This window comes from Macrobrachium rosenbergii, chromosome 3, assembly GCF_040412425.1.
Source record: "Macrobrachium rosenbergii isolate ZJJX-2024 chromosome 3, ASM4041242v1, whole genome shotgun sequence".
NCBI lineage: Eukaryota > Metazoa > Arthropoda > Malacostraca > Decapoda > Palaemonidae > Macrobrachium > Macrobrachium rosenbergii.
In genome coordinates, this window is record NC_089743.1 from 59,756,232 (window position 1) to 59,776,525 (window position 20,294).

The window sequence follows — 20,294 nt, forward strand, 5'->3', positions numbered from 1 at the left end:
GCTCAGACACTGGGCACTTGGACACATATGGACGCTCGGAACTGGGCTCTCGGAAGTTGGGAGCTTGAAACTCGGATGCTCAGAAACTGGGAGCTCAGAAGTTGGGAGCCTGGAACTCGGGAGCTTGGAACTTGGGAGCCTGGAACTCAGGAGCTCGGAACTCGGGAGCTTGGAACTCTGGAGTTTGGAACTTGGGCGCTTGGAACTCGGAACTTGGAACTCAGAATTTGGGCACTGAGAAGTTGGGTGCTTGGAATTCGGAATTTGGGCACTCAGAAGTTGGGTGCTCTCTGACTCTGTCCAGATTCGGAGAGCAATGAAAACAACCACTGACGCACTAAAACTGGGAAATATATCTTTACAATGGCTGAGATAAATCCGAAAAAATGCCATTGGCTTCATTAGTCTACACTTTGATCAATAACTAGCCACACTGGAATCCAAAAAGTGTCAGTGGAGCCTCTTGTCCACACTGGAATCCTAATCTTGTTCACACTGGGATCTGTAAACTGAAAAAACATCATCGGTGCCACTACGGCCAAGGTAAGCACATATTCATGAACATCTTTTCAATGGCTGTGCGTTGAGACCTAAGGACAACAGGCTCAACTGAGGGGTAACTATCCGGGAGCAAAACCCTTTCAGACTCACATGGACCGACAGTATGCCTCCTCCCAGATTTGCAGGGGAGTTTGACAGGGACTGGGTTTATGAAATCCGATAGGGCCGGATAGTTACCAACTCCACTACACATCCAACAAGACGTCTTTCCAGTGGCTGTCTGCCGATACCTGGGACCGTAGCAGGTTCGACTGAGGGGGCAACAACCAGTGTGAAACCGCCCGACCTCCCTCGGACTTCCAGTTTGCCTCCTCCCAGGTTTGCAAGGGGAGTCTGACAGGGACCTTCTGTCTAGGAGCATCAGGGGATGAGTTGTCACCTTCTCCACTGCACTACACTTCACTATAACAAGGTTAACATCTGTTAACCAAGACACAAGACTGGCAAAGGTATGGAAAGGGAAGCAAGGGAGCCAGGTGTGGGAGCATGTGGTAAGACGGCTAGTAGGAGAGAATTGGCGTTAGGGCGCTAGCACTAGTGCAGAGCTCATGAGAGAGGGTGTTGGGGGTGAAGCTGGCGGCAGAGATTGGTGCTAGCAAGGTTCATAGCGTGAGCTGGTCCTCGGCTGTCAAGAATGTCAACTCACAGCTGCCAACAAAAACCCTCAATCTCTCCTTACTACTTTCTGCCGAGCACTTTGAGTTCTGACAGTTATGTCAAAAATTTGTTTACTGGGGGCTTCCAGGAAGCATAGGTCCGGTAAACAATTCATAACTGCAAAAGTTACATGCTTAATGAAATGGCAAAATACCCAAGAACTACTTTCAAGGCAATATCGGTGGCTTGTGTGAAGCATATGGCCGATAAACAAATCATAAATTGCCAAAATTGTGGGCTAATGAAAGATAATAATGCAATGTTGTAACATCTGAAAATTACTTTAAAGCAAAAACATTATCGGCGTCTTGCCAGTACCCTATGGACGGTAAACAGCTCATGAATTGCAAAAGCTAATGCCTAATGACAAGGCGTAACATATGCCGATTACTTTATAATGGAATGCCGTAACATCCGAGAATTACTTTTAAGGCAAACTATAATCTACAGCTCGCTAATATATTAAGACCGTGAAACAATTCATAAATTGCAAAGGTTATGGCCTAATGAAAGGCCTAACATACACCAATTATTTTACAATAGAGTGTCTAGGCCAATTACTTTGTAATGTAATTGAGTGTCGTAACACTCGAGAATTACTTTTAAAAAAAAAACTATATCAGCAGCTCGCTAGTTGTTTATAGCCGGAAAACAATTCATACCTTGCCAAAGTTATGGAGTAATGAAAATGCGTAACATATAGTTTACTCTTATAATGGAAAATGTCGTAACATCTGAGAATTACTTTTAAAGCAAAACTATTATTGGCACCGCCAGAAGCCTAACCAGTAAACAAACCATCGATGCAAATGGCGCTGTTTACTGGCGGTTCGATGACGAGTGAATCAACGTAAAACAAAATAAGAAAAAACTAATCCTGCAAGATTTCAGCTTGAAGGCTACAATATATGCATTCTGATGGTTGATTTAAAGAATCGTCTATCGGAATCCGGTAAAATAACTGGAAAATAATGAAAATGCTACCGCCAAACCAGGTGTTGCCACCACGGATGGCAGGAAATGAATGAGAATTATTGTTTGCTAGGTTGTTCCAATATTCCGTTAGTGGGACAGGCTGATCACCTACACAAACTATACTGAAGCGCTACCTGCGAAATTTTGAATCTAAGGTGCCGTTAAGTGGAAACTATAGCTATGTAATTACTTGGTAAGTTACTTATATAAAAATTCCAGTTACTTAGGTAATTTCTGGGCCGTGCATCAGCACTTCAGTTAATCATATACTCTCCCAGTATCATCCTTTATTTCTTCCATTTCCAAAATTATCCCTTTCCTCTTAACCATGCCCCCCTCTATTGCCTCGTATTCCTCACCTTTTGACAACTGTATTTGTACAAGTGGCCCTTCCTCCTCTGCCACTCCTATTGTTGTCCAGATGGTTCCTGCTCTTGCCTCAGTGGGGTTGTCTCTCGGGTCAAACTTTTCGTCTATCTTGGATTCGTTGTTGAAGCACAAAGCAGGTGATCTGTCTACTGTGGTGATGTCATGCAAGAACCCTCTCTCTTCTCCCATCCCGCTTTCTCCCTTCCGACCAGTTGTCTCGTCATCTAGTAAGTCACTGCTACCTCCCAGTCATCCGGCACCTCCCACAGCTTCCCCTGATGTCAGGACTGGCGGTCATATGTACGTTACTGTCTCAGACATATGCAGGCCCACCATCTCAGTCCATGAAGTTGCTGGTTTCTGCTGCCCCATTTCTACCTCCAGACTTGATGGATTTTGACCCCAATTTGGAGGACTCTCCATCAGTTTTTAAGCTCTTGATAGATTGCACTGTTTTCCTTTAACATCACCTTTTTACCAAGGATGAACCTGTTGACTGATGCTCACCAACTGTTAGCTTCTACCTCAGCTCTGGTGCATTGCTTGACCCAATGAAGCATACAGAAACTGGTAAAGTTCTTACGGCCAATACGTAGGCTTCATTTGCAGAACTTGCTATTAGAATGACTGCACATTTATTGCATCAAGTGAAACAACATGTTAGTCCTAAAGGGGCAATGGTCCTTTATGAGATATTGGAGTACTTACATTGTCTTGCCAGAGCTATTTCAGATGCTCCAGGAGAAATCACATGTTTTTACCAAATAGCTTTTAAAGAAATATTAACAGTTGTGTTCATATTTCTTATAAAGTAGACCCAGTTCAGCAATCAGTAGCTGTTTTTGACACCCCTCATCCTTGTCTCCATGACTTCAAAGTGTTTAAGGCCATTGTAGATGTCACTAATCAGGAATTGGGTATTCTTAGCACAGTCTTTGAAGGCTTCTTTCAACCGTCCCATGCCTGAAACTGGTCGTGCACCAACGTTCCATGCATAATACTAACCCAAACCATTATGTTCCCCCACTTCCAGCAAGCCATTTCGAAGTGATCAAGGCTCACAATTTGAGGGAAGGAATCACAAAAGTACCCATAACCGAGATTTCACATCCTCAAGGTTCACCAAGAGACTGTCTTCAGAGTTCTTAATGCCTGATAGAGCATCAGAGCAAAACCTTAGGGGGTGAAGGTTCTCAAGGAAGGGAAACACTGTAGCTTGTAACACTTCCACCCTGTCAGCATCCATTGTTTACCTTCATCATACAGAGCAGTTCCAAGTTTTGCAGGAGGAGATCAGACAGTTGTTATGCATGGAGGCAATTGAGCCAGTTTAAGACAAGTCACTGGGGTTTTTGCAATTGCCTTTTTCTTGTTCCCAAGGTCTTGGGAGGCTGGAGACCAGTACAGGCATTCCCTGGTTATCGGCGGGGTTCTGTTCAGAGGGTGTGATGATAACCGAAAATCGCCGCTAACCAAAAATCAGCGGTTTTTGGAGCTTTTCGGGGCTTATTGGTGCCAAAAAGCACTGATTTTCGGTTATTGGCACCTCTGTTAGATACATACCAGCACCAATACCCAGTTATCGGTGCCGATAAGTGGAAATCGGCGATTTTCGGCGCCGAAAATTGCAGGTTTCGTCGCTTAACAAGAGCCGTAAAACCAGATCACTGTTAACCATGACCACCGTTAACCGGGGACTGCCTGTATTGAACGTTTTCAGCCTTGGCTTTGTTCGTGTGACTCGTTTTCGATTAAGTCATCTAATTCAGTTCTGGTGGTTATCCGGAAAGGCGACTGGATGATTTCTACAGATAAGCAGGACAAATATACTTCCATGTCCCAATCCATCCTCAGTTGAGGAAGTATCCACACTTGTCTTACGGGGAGGCCTTTCAATTCAAAGCTCTGTATTTTGGTCTGAGCATGGCACCACAAGTATTCACTTGTGTTTTGGCCTCACTAGTGGGATGGAGTCATCTGCTTGGTATCCAAGTCCTCCTATACTTGGATGACTGGTTAGTTCTTGCCAACTCATTTCATGCAATCTTAAAGGTGAAGGATCGTCTTCTGTGTCTGCCCTTGGTGCTAAGGATTCTGATCAATGTAGAAAAGTCTATGCTTCTTCTGACCCAGCTGACTATATATCAAGGAATGAAGATCAATTCTCTCTTTTTGGAATTTTCTGACAGAGACAAGTAGACAATTTTCTATCATTGCTACGAGAATTTCAACCCAAGAAAAGCCTCTAGCCAATAAGTGGCTGTCTCTTTGGGGTCACGCAGCCTCTTTAGAGAAGTCTGTCAACGTGACCTGTCTAAGAATGAGAGGGTAATAGTGTGTAAAGTAGGGAGACAGGGCTATATGTTGGTTATTTGGCCTCCTAGCGAAAACAGTGATGGAATAAAATCACCAGAAAAGCAACTTCATCTGGGTAATTTCTGTCAATTTGTCTAACAACATTTTTTTTCCTAGAAATGTAACTTTTTTATAAGCACTACTCAGCTGAGGTGAACAGTGTCATGCAGCACTGCTCTCAGGTCGCAGAAAATTTTATTCTTTCAAGAAGGACCGCTGTAGTTATGAAAATAATCCCCTCCAGTGGTTAACAATGTGCTATATGAGATCCGATTACTTTTTCTCTCATAGAAATTACCAATTTAGGAAGGTTTATCACCTAGTCTGCAATCTTAACCATAACCATACTGAAGTGTGTTACTAAAATCAGTCTAATACTGGGTCATGGGTAATTTTAACCTTACAAGAACAATGGGACAATTTTTGTAAAACCAGCATCTTGACTTTTATCTTTACTTAACATTCTTATCCATGTTTACAAGATCTTTGAGGCATTTTTTTCAGTCGTTTAACATGTGCTTCTCTTTTATCACCAGTTGTTGTTAATAACCTTGAGGTGTTGTTAATAACCTTGGGGAAGTTTCTGTTATGTGTCACCTCTATAGCCCTTAATCCAGGTCAAAGGATTTTTAATCCAGCCAATCATAAACTCGGATGGTCCTAGGCCTACTGGTTTCTTTAATCCAACCAATCAAAATCGACTATCGTCAATATGATTCACAGACCAACACTCTGACCCAGGTCAGGTCATTCTTTACTGTTTCAACCTCCAAACTGGATGGACTTAACACTGGTGTTTACCAAGAAATACAAAGTGAGGATGATTTCAAGGCCATTCAACAGCCGTCATTTCCAAATCTCTTAGAATTTACTACACTAAACAATGAATTTGCTTATCTCTTGTACAGTCGCGTTCATTAGTGACGATACTGTGTACTTTGATTATCGTTCACAAGTGAAAAGAATTATTTTGATTTTTTTATAAACTTATTTTGAATTATAAGAGCAACACAGTACATATATTAATACTATACATAATATAAAATAAAATAAAAATCTTCACTACTCAAAAGTTTGCCTTTCTGGATATTATACACGAAATAAAACGAAACATTCTGAAATGTGAATGATAACATCAGGGCTGGCAACCACACGCAATCTCCCGAAACAATAACAGCACGAGAAAATTCGCACCCCTGACTCCGAAAGGTTGGCACGCCTGAAAAGCCGCCAAAGCAATGTGCAACTTGTCACGTGACACAGTGGTGGTGCTCCCTGCTCAGTATTTAGCCTACTTCGCTGACCCGACTTCACGTTGTGATGATGGAGCATCTTGGGCGACTTCAAATAAATCCTGGAGCCAAAAGACAAGAAACCTCATTAGCTATAATGGAGAGTCATAATAGAACTGCATAAAAATAATATCCTCCCCATAGAAATTAGCCGCAAATTAAATATCAGTCGGACAACAGTATTCAGGTGGATCAAACGGTTCAACGAAGAAGAGAACCTCCAGAATCAGCCTAGAAAAGGTCGACCCGATGCACTACTAGAGAGCAGGATGAACAGATCGTTGCTAAAGTTATCTCACAGCCTATAACAACTGCTGCGAAAGTGAATCAGGAATTAGGTCTTCAAATCTCTAATGTTACGGTGAGAAGGAGATTACACAACCAAGGAATTCATCACCGCAGACCGGCAATCAAACCCTCCTTGTCTCAAAATCACCAAGAGCAACGAGTAGCTTTCGCTCTTCAGTATCTACCGTTTGAGTCAGGATTCTGGGATAACGTTATATGGTGTGATGAGAAGACTTTTGCTAGCGACGATCATGGTATACTCCACTGCTGGCGACCTAATAAAACAAGGTAAGTAAATAATACCAATAGTTTTCATGTAGGCTTAGGCCTATGTGTATCATGAACTTTCTTTACTACACTGATTAAATACCTACAAGGTAAGTAATTAATACCAATAGTTTTCATGTAGGCTTAGGCCTATGTGTAACATGAACTTTTACTATATTGATTAAATAACTGCAAGGTAAGTAATTAATACCAATAGTTTTCATGTGGGCTTAGGCCTATGTGTAACATGAACGTTTCCTTACTACACTGATTAAATACCAACAAGCTCCTTAAAATATAACTTTTTCTTTTTGCTTTCAAGGATAACATTTCAAGCCTATTGGAATTCTAACGAATTACCTATCGAGAGTGAGAAAACAATCTCAATGTCAATGTAAATTCCTTATTGCTCATTTTTATTAATAGACTATTGGTGATATTCAGCGTTGATATTTTCTTCGTTTACTTGCGATAACATTTTTTTTGTGTATCTCAATCTCTAGGTTCAATAAAGAAAATATTCAACCGTCGCGAAAGTGGAAGAATTTCTGCAGGATTATGGGGATGGATGGCTGCGTGTGGACCAGGGAACTGATTCCCATCGACGAGCGTTTAACCGGACAGCAATATGTAGAAATTCTGGATGAAGTCCTGATCCCATCAGTGAGGAAACTTCTACTACCGGGTCATTTGCCAGTCTATCTTGTAATGGACAACTCTTCTGTTCATAACTCGAAAGTGGTCAGCGAATGGTTTGCTGAACAGAACAATGTTATACGTATAGACTGGCCAGCTAAATCTCCTGACCTCAATCCGATAGAAAATCTTTGGGGACAAATGGTAAGGAATGGGATACTGGGACAATAAAAACCAAACCTGCACTGATCAAACACTGCCTATCTGTGTGGGAGTCATTAAGACCGAAAAGAGGGATGAATAATTATTGTCAAAGGTTAGTAGATTCAATGCCAAATAGACTAAGAGCTGTGATTGACAATGATGGAGGTCATACTAAATATTAGACTAATTTTTGTTATTCATATTTATGTCATAGGTTAATAATGTATTATTTCATCTTTATAAAAAGGGAAATTTATTTACTTTTATACCAAAGGAATATTAATTCATATTATACCAAAGGAATATAAATTTACTATTACTTTTTATTCACTATCATAATGTGTAAGACACAGTAGGAAAATTAAATTATTTGACGAACTGTTGTTAACTGTGAGAAAGAGAGACTATTTTTTATGCTTCATATTTCCGTTGTGTTCTTGCGTGATTGCATGAAATATAATTTATATTTAGTTTCTTAGGGCATTTCACGTTTCATAATTCATTAAAATCTTTATGTGAATTATTGTTTCTATTCCTTTTATCCTTTATGATTCAGTTAAATAACAATAGACTTGCATCAATACTTATTATATGCAAGGTAAGTAGGCATTAAGCCTACAATGAACAACTTAATACAAACAAATGTCAAGGACCAATAGGCCTAGTAATGTGATTTAATTCAAAATGAGAGCTTGAATAGTGAAACTATACATAATTAATAACGCAAAAGCTTTGCTTTTTGTTATTTTGCTTTTTACTTTTTAACTTTTTCTCAAGTAAAAACATAGAGCCCGAAATCACAAGTAAGCCACTACGATAATTAGAAAGATAACGTGTCCCTTTAAATCAGTGACTCCTCAGCAACTATGCTGCCTGCGGCACCCTCCCCATGCCGTAGTTGCCAGATGTTGCTTTCTATGTTGACAATTTGTCCGAAAATCTAGATTGAGAGTATCGTAAGTTTTGAACGTGACTGTACCAGGAGGCTTTGTTGGGGGATTTCAACAGCGTCTGTTTGACGTGCAGTGTCAAAACAATGAAATTTATGTGTGATGGGAAAAGTAGCAACACTCGCTGCAATAATTGGGAATGACCAAAAAAATTCTCTGCATACCACTGTTCAGTCTTTGAAGGTTCAATGTCAACAAATATTATACAGTAGTATTAAATTTATTGTTTCGCATGTAAGATTCCACAGATTGTTTTGACAATAAACCTAGACCAAATCGCTTCCCAAACAATCGTTGATTGGTATAACTTCTGCTGAGACGTGTGCCAAGAAATACTGCTGGTCAACAAGAAGACTATTGGTGGTCCTGGCCATATTGTGGAAATTTGGGAAAAGAAAGTACCACCATGACCGCAGGTTTGACAGATGCTTGGTGTTCAGTGGCATTGACAGGCAAACACATGAAACTTTTTTAAATTGGTTCCAGACCATTTGGTGGAAATTATGCTCTTGGTGTTGTATGACAACATACTTCCACAAACAACTATTATATTGGATTGATGTAAGTCATACAGCAATGTTCAGGATCATTATTTTCAGCACAACGTCGTTAATCATACCATTAACTTCACCAGACCAGATGGCCCGAGTGCACACATGAACACTATAGAGTCGCAGCGGCATGGTCTTAACGGAGCGTGCTGCTGCGACACAGCAGGCAGAAAGAACAGTATAGCAGTTATTTTTCTATGTACTGCACTGTGTCCAAAAGTGATGTCTGGAATGTGTTGTGTCCATTTTGAGCTTAACTGGAATCAATTAAATGTGTTTATCTCTCCAAAAACTCGACTGACAGCCGCTGCCCCTTTACTTTCTACAATTATGACACTATGCCCAGGACTGCCCCCTTCAAAAATAACCCCCCCCAAAAAAAAAAATGGCCCCAGCATCCTGATGAGTCAGACCTCAGCATCTTCAAATAAGGTAAAAAATTCATTTCATGTTTTATATCTGCACGGTGCTTATTTTTTAATTCACCCATTCACAATTACAATTACAGCTCAGCAGCAGCCTACCACAGGCCACATATTCATATCTGGAGTACAGAATTCTTGACTTGGGGGTTTTAGGGGTAGGGCAAAGCCCCCTTGGCCAGGTAAGGGCACAGCATCTGAGGTTAGGCTGGTCAAGGTTGGTCAAGGCCTGCCTGGTTACACTGTATTCCCTTTGAAATACCTGCTAAAGTTAATTCATACGAAATTATACAGTAGCCTACACCACGCTACATGCTCGTATCTAGCATACAGAACTGTGGCTTGGGGTAGTTTCTTTAGAACTTTTGGGTTCTCATTATTGATGGGGGATTAATCAAGATGGGTTCACCTCTGGACCTCAAGAGCCCAGATTGGGAGCCATTCTGGAGAACAATGAAATGTCAGAGAGTTGGAGAGTAGCAAAGGGAAAGATGCATATCAACAACCTAGAGCTTTTGGCAGTTTGGAAATGTCTTAGACGACTGAAACATCTAGCCAAAGACAAGACTATCACAGTCTACTCTGACAATTCAACCTCTCTTACATAAAGAGGCACTAAATCAAGTGATTTTTTCAGGCTGGCAGAGAAACTTCTCCTTTGGACAGAACCCAGAAACATCATTCTTCTACTACAATTCATCCTAGGGAAGAACAATATCACAGGCCATCTCAGCAGGAAAGGGGCAGTTCTTCACTTAGAATGGTCTTCTCATCCGCAAGTTTGTAAGAAGTTGTGGAAGATTTGGGGAGCCCATACCAACAATCTGTTTGTGACTCCCCAAAATGCAAAACTCCCATTCACTGCTCTCCATTTCAGGATCCTCGGGCATGAGCAGTCGATGTTTTTCTCCGGCTGTTGAAACTAGACTTTTATACTTTTACTCCATTTGCACTTTTGAGGAAAGTACTCACCAAGTTATGAGTGTTGGAGAACACAATGATGACAACAGCTCATTGTTGGCCCCCAAAGGGAATGATTTCTTGAGCTACTTATCCAGGTGGTAGACCTTCCTTCCCTTCTGTCGTTCAGGTAAGATCTCGGTCTCATGTGAGATTTCATAAAAAAATCCATATGCTTCTCCTGACTGCATGGACTATCAGTTGTCTCTTACAGGTTTCAAGATAATTTCATCAATACATCCATATGCTTCATATAACTGCATGGACTGTCAGATGTCTTTCACATGCTAGAGGCTTTCCAAGACTAGCTAGGGAATCAATCTTAAGTCTAGATCAGCGACTGTGGTCAGTTTACCAATCTTGGTGCTTGTCACAAGGGATATCTAGCACCCGTACTTCCGTAAGTAACTTAAGCTCTTCAGCGATTAAGGATATCACTCTGCGTTCTCTTCAGTTCTGCGACATGGTTAACTTAAATACCGCTCATGACTTAGATTTTTTGAAAGAGGTCTTCCAACTTTTGAGCTGGAAGCCCCAAAAATCTTTCTATGGGGTAGGATGGAATTTAGACGTAGTCTGTACTTTTTTATCATTACCTCAGTTTGAGCCACTGGATAAAGCTCCCCTTAAGAAGTTAATTTTGAAGAAAATTTTTCTATTAGCTCTTCCTAATGCAAAATGTATCCGTGAGCTTTGAGCCTTTTCTTGTAATGTGAGCTCTTGTTTCTTCCTTTGTTAATGGCTAAAAACAATGCCAAAGCAAAAGTCCTTCTTAAATCTGATGGTGCCTAATTTAACTGCTTTAGTAGACAATGAAGTGGAAGCTCTGCTATGTCCAGTCAGAGCTCTAAGGGTTTATGTGAACAGGCTTTAAGGTTTATGAGGAAGATTTCAGATTTTTTCTGTGGAGGTAGGAAGTCAAACACTCCTATGTCCAGAATGCTATGTCAATGTTTCTACACTTTTACCTCTCATTATCTGCGAGACATCGAATTTTTGTTTGAGAATTGCAAAGTTCTCAGTCCTATCACTGCAGTGTGAACAGCTTTCTCCTACCCCAAATACAGGCAGTCCTCGCTTATCAGCAGCATCGGTTAACTGTGTTTGGGTTTTACGGCACTTGGCTAACAACGTCATTAACCAGATTTTTGGCGACGACATGCGATTTTCGACGTTGGTAGGTGGTTTATTGGTGTGGGCAAGTGGTTTATTGGCATCAAAAAGAGATTTTCGGCATTGGCAAGCCGTTTATTGGCGTCAGAAAGCGATTTTCGGCGTCGGCAAGCAGTTTATCGGAGTTGGCAAGCGGTCTACTTGAGTCAGCAAACAGTTTACTGGCGTCAGGAAGCAGTTTATCAGCGTCAGCAAGCGGTTTATTGGCATTGAAAAGCAATTTTCTACACCGGAAAGCGGTTTATCAGCGTCAGCAAGTGATTATTGCTGTTGGCAGGCAGTTTATTGGCATCAGCAAACAATTTTTGGCACTGGCAAGCGGTTTATCAGCATCTGCAAGCAGTTTATTGGTGTCGGCAAGCAGTTTATCAGCACCGATAAGCGGTTAACAGCACTGATAAATGGTTTATTGGTTGCTTATGACATCGTAAACGCCATATATTACCATAATTACCAGTGATTTTCGGTTACTGGCGCTCAGCCGGGAACAGAACCACAGCTGTTAACCGGGGACTGCCTACGAGAGTAATCTACCTATCACTCCTATCATAAGGTTGCTAGGAAATTGCAGTCTTCAGTTTGGGGAGCATGAAGGTACACATTGGTGTATAGAAGCATACCTTCATATTTGAATGAAGTTGTTGTCTTTAGTTTGAAATGTCAGTTATGGGCTTTCGACTTTGGCACAGAGGTCACTGGTACTCCATGGTAAGGGATAGTTCTTTTTCCCTGTGAGGATCCTCTGACAAGTCTCACTATGAGCTTCCACACTGCTGTGGTTCCAATGTCTGGCAGCAGTACTTACCAACAAGGATCACACAACAGGTAAGAAAGTTTGGAAGCTTTATCCCATTTAAAAAAGATTTTAATTTGCTTGGCTTAGCAGATGTTTCTTTTACTATACTAACCCGCCATCCCCATTCAATGAGGTAGTCAGCTAACTTCAATATTAAAAATTTTTGAGATACTTAGCTACTATTAAAGTGGAAACCCATCCAGCCTCCCAACATCTATGTAGGTGGTTAGGAAGAATTTTGACAAGAATATAAACATTCCAACACCACCTGATGGGAAACAGGTGAATACAGACATCCTATCCAGGTCAGCCAAGCATTATTTATTTATTTTAAATACTGATAGCACCTAACGGCGCAAAGATGTAAGCTAACTTTAACAGTAGGTAAGTATCCAAATAATTTTATTATAAAAATTTTCATTTTCAGTCTGGCAATTATGAATCTGCTAAAAGGGCTTAAAAACTATGTAGTTGCACTAAATACTAGTGCTAGACTTTGGTATATAAATGCTATAAAAGTCTTGTAATATGTTCTCCTTTAGTATTTTGTAGGTCACATATATAACTAACCTATATTACATACTACACTTCATTAAAGAAACTGACTAAACCATCAGTGGTTTTCTCATTTCAAAATATGGTCTTCTGAATGATGTGACATTACATAAGCCCAAAATGATTGTTATTTCATTGTACTTTAAAAAGGGAATTCCTGTAAAATAACATGTAAAAGGTACAGGAAGGAATGTTAAATTTATTTCACAAAAAAGGGGACTTTCTGTTATATAAGATGCAATATAAAGTTGTCATGGTTTCTCTGTCCCTTGCTTGAATAATCTCAACAATATATACTGTAATTCAAAGTCCTCCAATTTAATACTGATATATGTACTGTATACTGCACTTATACCCTGTATTATCCACAAGAGAATTTTACAATACTGACTTTGGTCTTTTGAAAAATCTCAAAACATTAACAAGTTAGAACATATAAACACTATAAAATCTACCTACTATCAAATTCCAGTTCAAAATAATCAACAATTACCCCCTAAAACTTCCCACCAAATGCCAGGCGTAAATACCTCTGGTACAATGGCATGTTTACTCCTGTCAACACAATAAGGTTTGATGGCTTTTTCAGCTGGTCAATATGGTCAATTACCATCTGTCCTCTTGTCATACTTCCCTGAAATAAAAAATAACAAAGAGTTTAAAGGTGAAGAAAATTTTTGCTATGTAACAGCTTTCAGAAGTAACCCTTAATGCACATGTTACATATGCATGAAGGGTATATTGCTTCTCCATAACCATGCTTAAAAGCTTTCTTATAAAAAAATAACCTATTATCAAATCTTACATAAAAAGCACATTCGATTTGTAATACTAGAAAGGTTATGATTGGATAGAACCTGCTTAGCTAATTACCGAAAGAGTAATAGTATTTGGCTAGCATGTGGGCCCAAGAAAAACTCCAATCATTGCACCAGCTTTCCAGAAGTCAAAGTACTATGGAGAGCTCTGAGTGGTGAGAGGTGATGTACCCATGCAAAATCAGAGAAGGGCCATTGCAGCAGTAAGACTAAGGTAAAGAAAAAATAGCAAAATAAGATTGTCTTTATTACCAAATATATATATTATTTGGGATGAATCTTACCTACTGTCAAAGACAGCTATATCTTTGTGCTGGCAAGTGTGGTCCACATTCTAAATGGAAAGAAGATTGCTTGGCTGACCTGTTTTCCACAGGTGTGTTCTGAGTGTTTTAGTTCTTGTTTGAGTTCTTGTGGTAAGGCAGGATGGTTGTCAGTGATTTGCTAATTGTATTGTAATTCACTACTTGTATTGTAACTTTCTTGTTTTTTTATTTTTTACTCATGATGTCTTCAACATTCTGATAGTAAGAACAAAACTCAGGTTTTGCAGGAATAGTTTCTGCGTTAACAGACGAATTCTACTGAATTAAGTACACACTGTATGGTGTTAAACAATTTGTGCTGGCTGTAGGACATAAACTAGGTGTGAAGAGTGTAAGGAGTGATCAGACTAATTTATACTGTAATTCCTTATACAGTATATAGGAAAAGGAGAGTCACACTGAGAGCAATTTAGTCAGGGATATACTGAATACATTTTCTCCCCTTGCTGCTTTATTGCCAGCTCCTGTGTTTCCTAACTGCCCTCCTCTGCCCCCTCTCTCATAGCTTCTCCTAAACCTAGACCTGATCCTAAAACCTCAGCTCTGCCTACTTTACCTCTTTGGCTTAGGATGAATATATTCTAAAATTAGGCATGGTGCTTATCTTATTCTAAAAGCTGTTAAAGGTCTGACTGAATTCTGCTTCTGAGTAATCAATCTGCATTCCTCTGTACTGTGTGCTATTTTTGGGCGGCCCTTCAAGAGGACAGGGATCAGTGTCTTGTCCATCTGTAGCCAAAGCACAGAAATGTTCTCCAATGGTTGGAAGAGTCTGCTGGCAGGGAGCCAGATTTGTTCTTGGGGCGAGGTTATTTGCCCTCTGACACCTTTCTCTCATCCATCTCGATCAGTAATTTTGGAAGTATAACTGTCATTCCAGTTATCATCTTCCCAGTTGTTTCTGATGAAAGTGAGGTTAGCTTAACCTTAGTGCCTAATTTTGAGAGAAAATAACAATCTATTGTTGAATCTATCTTTTATGTATTAGTAGCTCAGCCTCTCCCAGTCCCTTCACTCCTTTTTCCCATCATAATCTACTTCTTCCACTTGTACTGATTTAGCTTCTACTGTTGGTGGCTTTTTGCCTTCCTTCATTTCTAATGTTTCTCTTTTGATTTCTGCTGTTTTCAACTGATAACATTCAGTCTCATGAGGAGGTAGGTGTTAAGTATTACTGGCCCTCCTCTCTCCCCCTCCTCCAGAAGCCTTTCTAGCCATACACTATGAGGGGCATTACACTGTTTTCCCTTGTGCCTGTTGGTGTTACACTGAAGTCTTTTCAAGAGATGCTTGGTGCTTCAGGTGAGGTGTGGCAGGAGAATGCGCTTCTTTCATTCAACCCCATTATTTCTTTTTCTCAGCCATCTCGTGGCATTTTGTAGCATAGCGCCACAAGACTGAGCATTCTGTAATCTTCCCATCCGTGTCATCAAGGGTTTTGTCTGAGGATTTGGCTTTTGTTGTTCTGACTTTTTCTTCTGCTCTGGTGGACAAGGAATGCAACGCAGAGTTGTCTTCTGTGTTTAGGCAGCTCATTGATAGTTGCGTTTTCCTTTATTATTATTTGGTTGAGGAGTTAGATTAGATAAATTAGGTCTCTTTCATCCTAAAATACATTGGCACCTGCTAAGTCTGTGATTTAGGCTGCTTTCCTTTTTAGCTGGAGCACAATTTGAGGAGTTTTCTAGCATTCTGGTGCATAAAGTGTCATTCAAGAATGCCATTAAAAGTCCTTTTTACATGCTGCCATGAAGGATTGCGTTGTTGGCTTTCCTCGCCTAGCTGACACTTTGCTATCTTCTGTTCCAGATGCAGAAGTTATGACTGCTTGAACTCTGGAAGCATGAGTTCTTGACACTAATTGCTTGAATTCTGGAAGCATGAGTTCTTGATACTAACTGCTTGAACTCTAAAAGCATGAGTTCTTGATACAAAGTTATTTAGTTCATGACTGAGTCAGAGAAATTTGTCCATATCTTTTTCCAAGGGATTGAAGTTATGTTTGCTGAGCTTTCTCCTGATGCCAGTTTAGTAAGTTTTTGGCACCAGAGGACTTTCAGCTTTCAGAGGACTACTTGGAATGTTGATTGCCTCCTTATTTTGTCCTTCAAAAAACATGGTGCTCGAGTAGAAATATCCTCCTTAAGGAAGTTAAGGAGGATGTTTCTGCACAAGAGCACCTTGATTTTTTAAAGCAGTCGTGGAAGCCAACCATGAAGAGCCCAGTGCCTACACCTGGTCCTGGTCCACCTCCTAAGAATTGCCTGGTTTATCTCAAGACTAATTCCTTGCAGATGCCCTTTCCTGGGATCTAGTCTACAGGCCAAGTGGAATTTTTGAGAACCCTTTGAGGAACCCAAGGTGGTAAAAGTATTCATGGAGGGTTATGTTACTGCTTTTCTGGCTCCCCCCATCTGTGTTGTCACTAATAATTTTTCCTTCTTGCTTTCATCCTGGGAGAAATTTTTTTTTGTTCTCCATAGAAGTCAAATTTCTCTTATAAGGAATTCATAGAGAACTTTTGAAAGCTTATGCAGGATTTCATATTCACTCGTTTCTTTTTTTTGAAAGGTTCGTAAGTTGGAGGCCAATACTAAATGTCTCCAAACCCACTAGTTTTTGGTTTCTCCCTGTTCGAGGAAGTCATCAAGCATGTTTCTTGTGGTTTTTCAGACAATTCAAAGCTTCAGTTAGTCTTATGGGAAGTTAGAAACCAGACTGCTACTACTTTTAGCCACCTCGGTGAAGGTCCGCAACAATCCTTCAGGAGAATGTAAAAATGTAAGGAGTTTGATTGGGTACAGAGAAGTTGCTTCACACCTATTCTCCTAATTCTTACCAGACTGAAAGAACTTAAAACAGTGCGAACCTCTGAGGAAAGTAAGTAGCAGTATTCTTGGACAACAACTTTCCCTTTTTATACATACACGTACATGTAGGCTATGTATGCGTACATGGATGTTATATAAAGAAAATATCTAAATATCTTTAAACCAACCAGGTAATGATATCATTATTGTTTGTTCTTTAATGCTTAGTCTAACCAACACCTTATTCTTTGGACAGAAACAGAAAATATTGTGTTGATTTCTTAATTTGTCCCAGTTAGGATCATCCTGTTAGCAGATCAACTATGCTGAAGGAATCTGACTCTTATGACAGAATGGTATTAGAATCATCAAGTACAGTATAGCAATTTCTGTAAAAATTATAATGAGCTCTAATTGTAGACTTCTTGATGAAGACTTGGAACAGGAGGTTCACAGTATACAGTACCACTTCCGCTACCAAGATCCTCAGACTGGTGAGTAAATAGGTTTTTCTGCAGGTTTAGTCAGTTTGGATGCTTACACCTTTCCTCTTTTTGCAACTGTTGGAGGTATTTGACAGGTTAAGAGAATTTTCAAACTCCAGGATGTCCTTAGTATTTCTGTGGTGACTGTAGAGGATCTATTTCCTCCAGTGGAATATCCCCTATGAGTCACTGAGCAATTCTTGAACATGAAATTGGCTCAATACTTCCTTAGAGTAGATGGAGGAGGATGGCCTATGAGTCTGAATCAGACCAAACTTAAGGAAGCACATCCACTATGAAAGCCTGAGGGCCCTCAAAGGAATAGTAATCGATTGGTTGTTCCTGTTCATCTGCATGACAGTAGTTTAAATTTGAGTGCTCCTCTAATCCCACAGCAACTGTTGAGCTTGCAGATGTAATGGCCACTCTGTAGGTAGTTTTGTTTTTCCGAATCCCCAATCATTAAAAGGAGTGTCCTTCTGCAGAATGAATTATCAAACCAATATCATGTGTTCATTTCACTTAAAGAAGCAAACTTTCCACTATGACTTTGTTTCTGACCAGGGACAAACCTGCTAGGCACCTTTGATGGTCTTTCCACTACCCTGACATCTAGTAAATTTTAGCAGATGTAGTGTTGATCATTCTTTGTTGTATGAAAGTGTAATGGCACTAGTTAACAATCTTTGTTTCATGTTGCAAGACAAAACCTGGATGTAAGTTTAAGAATAAAATGGTCAACTCTTGGTTACATATTCCCTCCTACAGAACCTGACAGCAATAATAGTCCTGGATTACTTACAAATTTAATGAACATTAGCTGTAAGCCATAATCTCTTATGCTGAGACTGTACTGTAACTGAGCCTGATTATTCTGATAAAATCCCCAGTGAAGTCATGTTTCCTAACAAAGAAAGCCCTTACCACTTAAGAAGCTTCCTTCAGGGCTGAAATTCTTCAAGAAGCAAGTGCCTATTCATCTTCTGACAGACAAGCCTGCAAATTTCAAGTATCATACCCACATCACCAGACAAGAATGAAGAGGATTTAGGGAAGCCGACTGAAAATCATAATACAAAGAGACTGAGCCAGGTGAAGCAACAGGTCCTTGGCCTTTGGAATACTGTTGACAGAGTTGGCTAACTTGAACCAGTGATTCAGTAGAAAAGATCTCTTGCTCCTAAAAGTTGACACCATCCATCTATGGGTAACAAATTCCCTGTGAATATTTATAGAGGCACTGTACACAAACCCAAACAGAAGTGCCTTGAACAGCAATACCTCCTCTGTAAATACATCTCAAAGGAACTTGCTTGACTGAGGATGTACTGGTATGAGAAAAATGTTTTCTGCATGTCTACCAAACATCTGATTGTGCTTATGGAAAAGCCAAAAAGTCTGAGGACAGACACTTCAAGTTATTCAGTCTCAATGTGTCCAACAATGACCGTCAATCTCCAGTTGCTTATGGAGACAGGAAAGTCAGAGGTAAAATCCCAGTGAATTACCACCTAGTCCACTTCATTCTCTCTATTTTACAACCTCCTACTAAAGAATGAGACTTCTGCTGGAGAAGAGATTAAAAGAGTGGAGGGTAACCAAAAAGGAATCACAACTCTTCTTCACTGCCTCCACCACCTTAGGTTCTGCTCCTAAGTCTCTCCAAGCATGCCAGGAGGCTTGCAACTGGCCATCTACCAGAACCTGAACTTATCCCAGAAAGGTACAAAACAAGACTTGTACCAATATATCATCCCTTATCGCCTTAATCTGTGTAGCATAAGCATACAGAAGCATAAGTGTTCTCACTTCTTCCAAACCAAGTTAGTATAAGCACGAGAACATTAGCCTGCAGCATCAGAAATGAGTTAAAAGCTAACACTCTTCCTCACTAAACTCCTCCTGGCACCAAAAACCCTTAAAGCTGGCTTCACAAACTCCCTAGGCTGGTGCCAAAAACACACTAGTGCCTCAACTTCTCTAAGCTGATGCAGAGAAGAGGCAAAATACTGAGCAATAGTCCAATAAAAGATAAAAACATCAATCTCAACTGAGACTCTGTTCAGCATGTCCAAAGCACTTGTCAATCTCAAGTTCACCTCTTCACAGTTAAGAGAAATGAAACCAAACCTTCTACCGAAGACAGTTCAAGCACTGATTAAGCTGCTGTATCCCAAGAGGACTCTGTGGCTTCATAAAAAACCAAAAGACAAGCCCCGGCAGACCTGAAGGGAGCTTGTGGCCAAAGTACAAGAAAAGTTATGAAATGGGCTCTAATTGAAGGAGAAAGCTTGGGTTCTCTTCTTCAAATACTTAAAGGGCACTGAAATACTCAAGAACAAGCAAGACCTATTCTCTATGTGGTCTCTTTCCTCAATTAAATGAGGATACACTGAAACGCAACGCTCAAGTGAACATTGATCAAACTGAAGGAAATCCTCTGATTCTAACTCCTCTTCCACCAGAGGACAACAGGAGGAGACAGCTGGTGACAAGAAGCAACGCCTGGCAACAGCAGCCAAGTAATGCATCGCATCCACGACTCGATGAAAGGGATCCAGTCTGAAGTGACTCAGCTGAGTCCATACGCGTCAGCTAAGTGAAAGAAAATGTGGCGCCAAAAGAAAATGGGAAATGTTGGGAGGCGGGGGAAAGAGGAGTTACAACTACTTTCCTGCCTCATCCGAAAGCAAGTCAACATAATTGAGAGTACTCCTATACGACACATCCTTTGAAAGCTATGTAACTCGAAACAACAGAAGATACTGTAACTATGGTAGATTTGGAAAGAGAAACATTAATCAAGGCAGAAGAGATTTGCTGACAGCCAAAGAAAAGCATGCA

At 40.3% G+C, this 20,294-nt stretch overlaps 1 protein-coding gene across 12 annotated transcripts in view; it reads right to left on the reverse strand.

Annotated features, from left to right (window-relative positions):
- LOC136856058 (nucleoside hydrolase-like) overlaps positions 1 to 20,294 on the reverse strand; it is a 229,068-nt gene that overhangs the window by 144,469 nt on the left and 64,305 nt on the right. For 6 of the 12 annotated variants that reach the window (XM_067133647.1, XM_067133699.1, XM_067133666.1 and 3 more), the window contains exon 8: positions 13,542 to 13,645. In XM_067133647.1, coding sequence (XP_066989748.1) covers positions 13,542 to 13,645 — 104 coding nt within the window. Of the gene's footprint in view, positions 1 to 5,879; positions 6,272 to 11,279; positions 13,646 to 20,294 lie in introns of those variants that run through there. The other 6 variants (XM_067133728.1, XM_067133679.1, XM_067133711.1 and 3 more) reach the window with 2 other exon arrangements.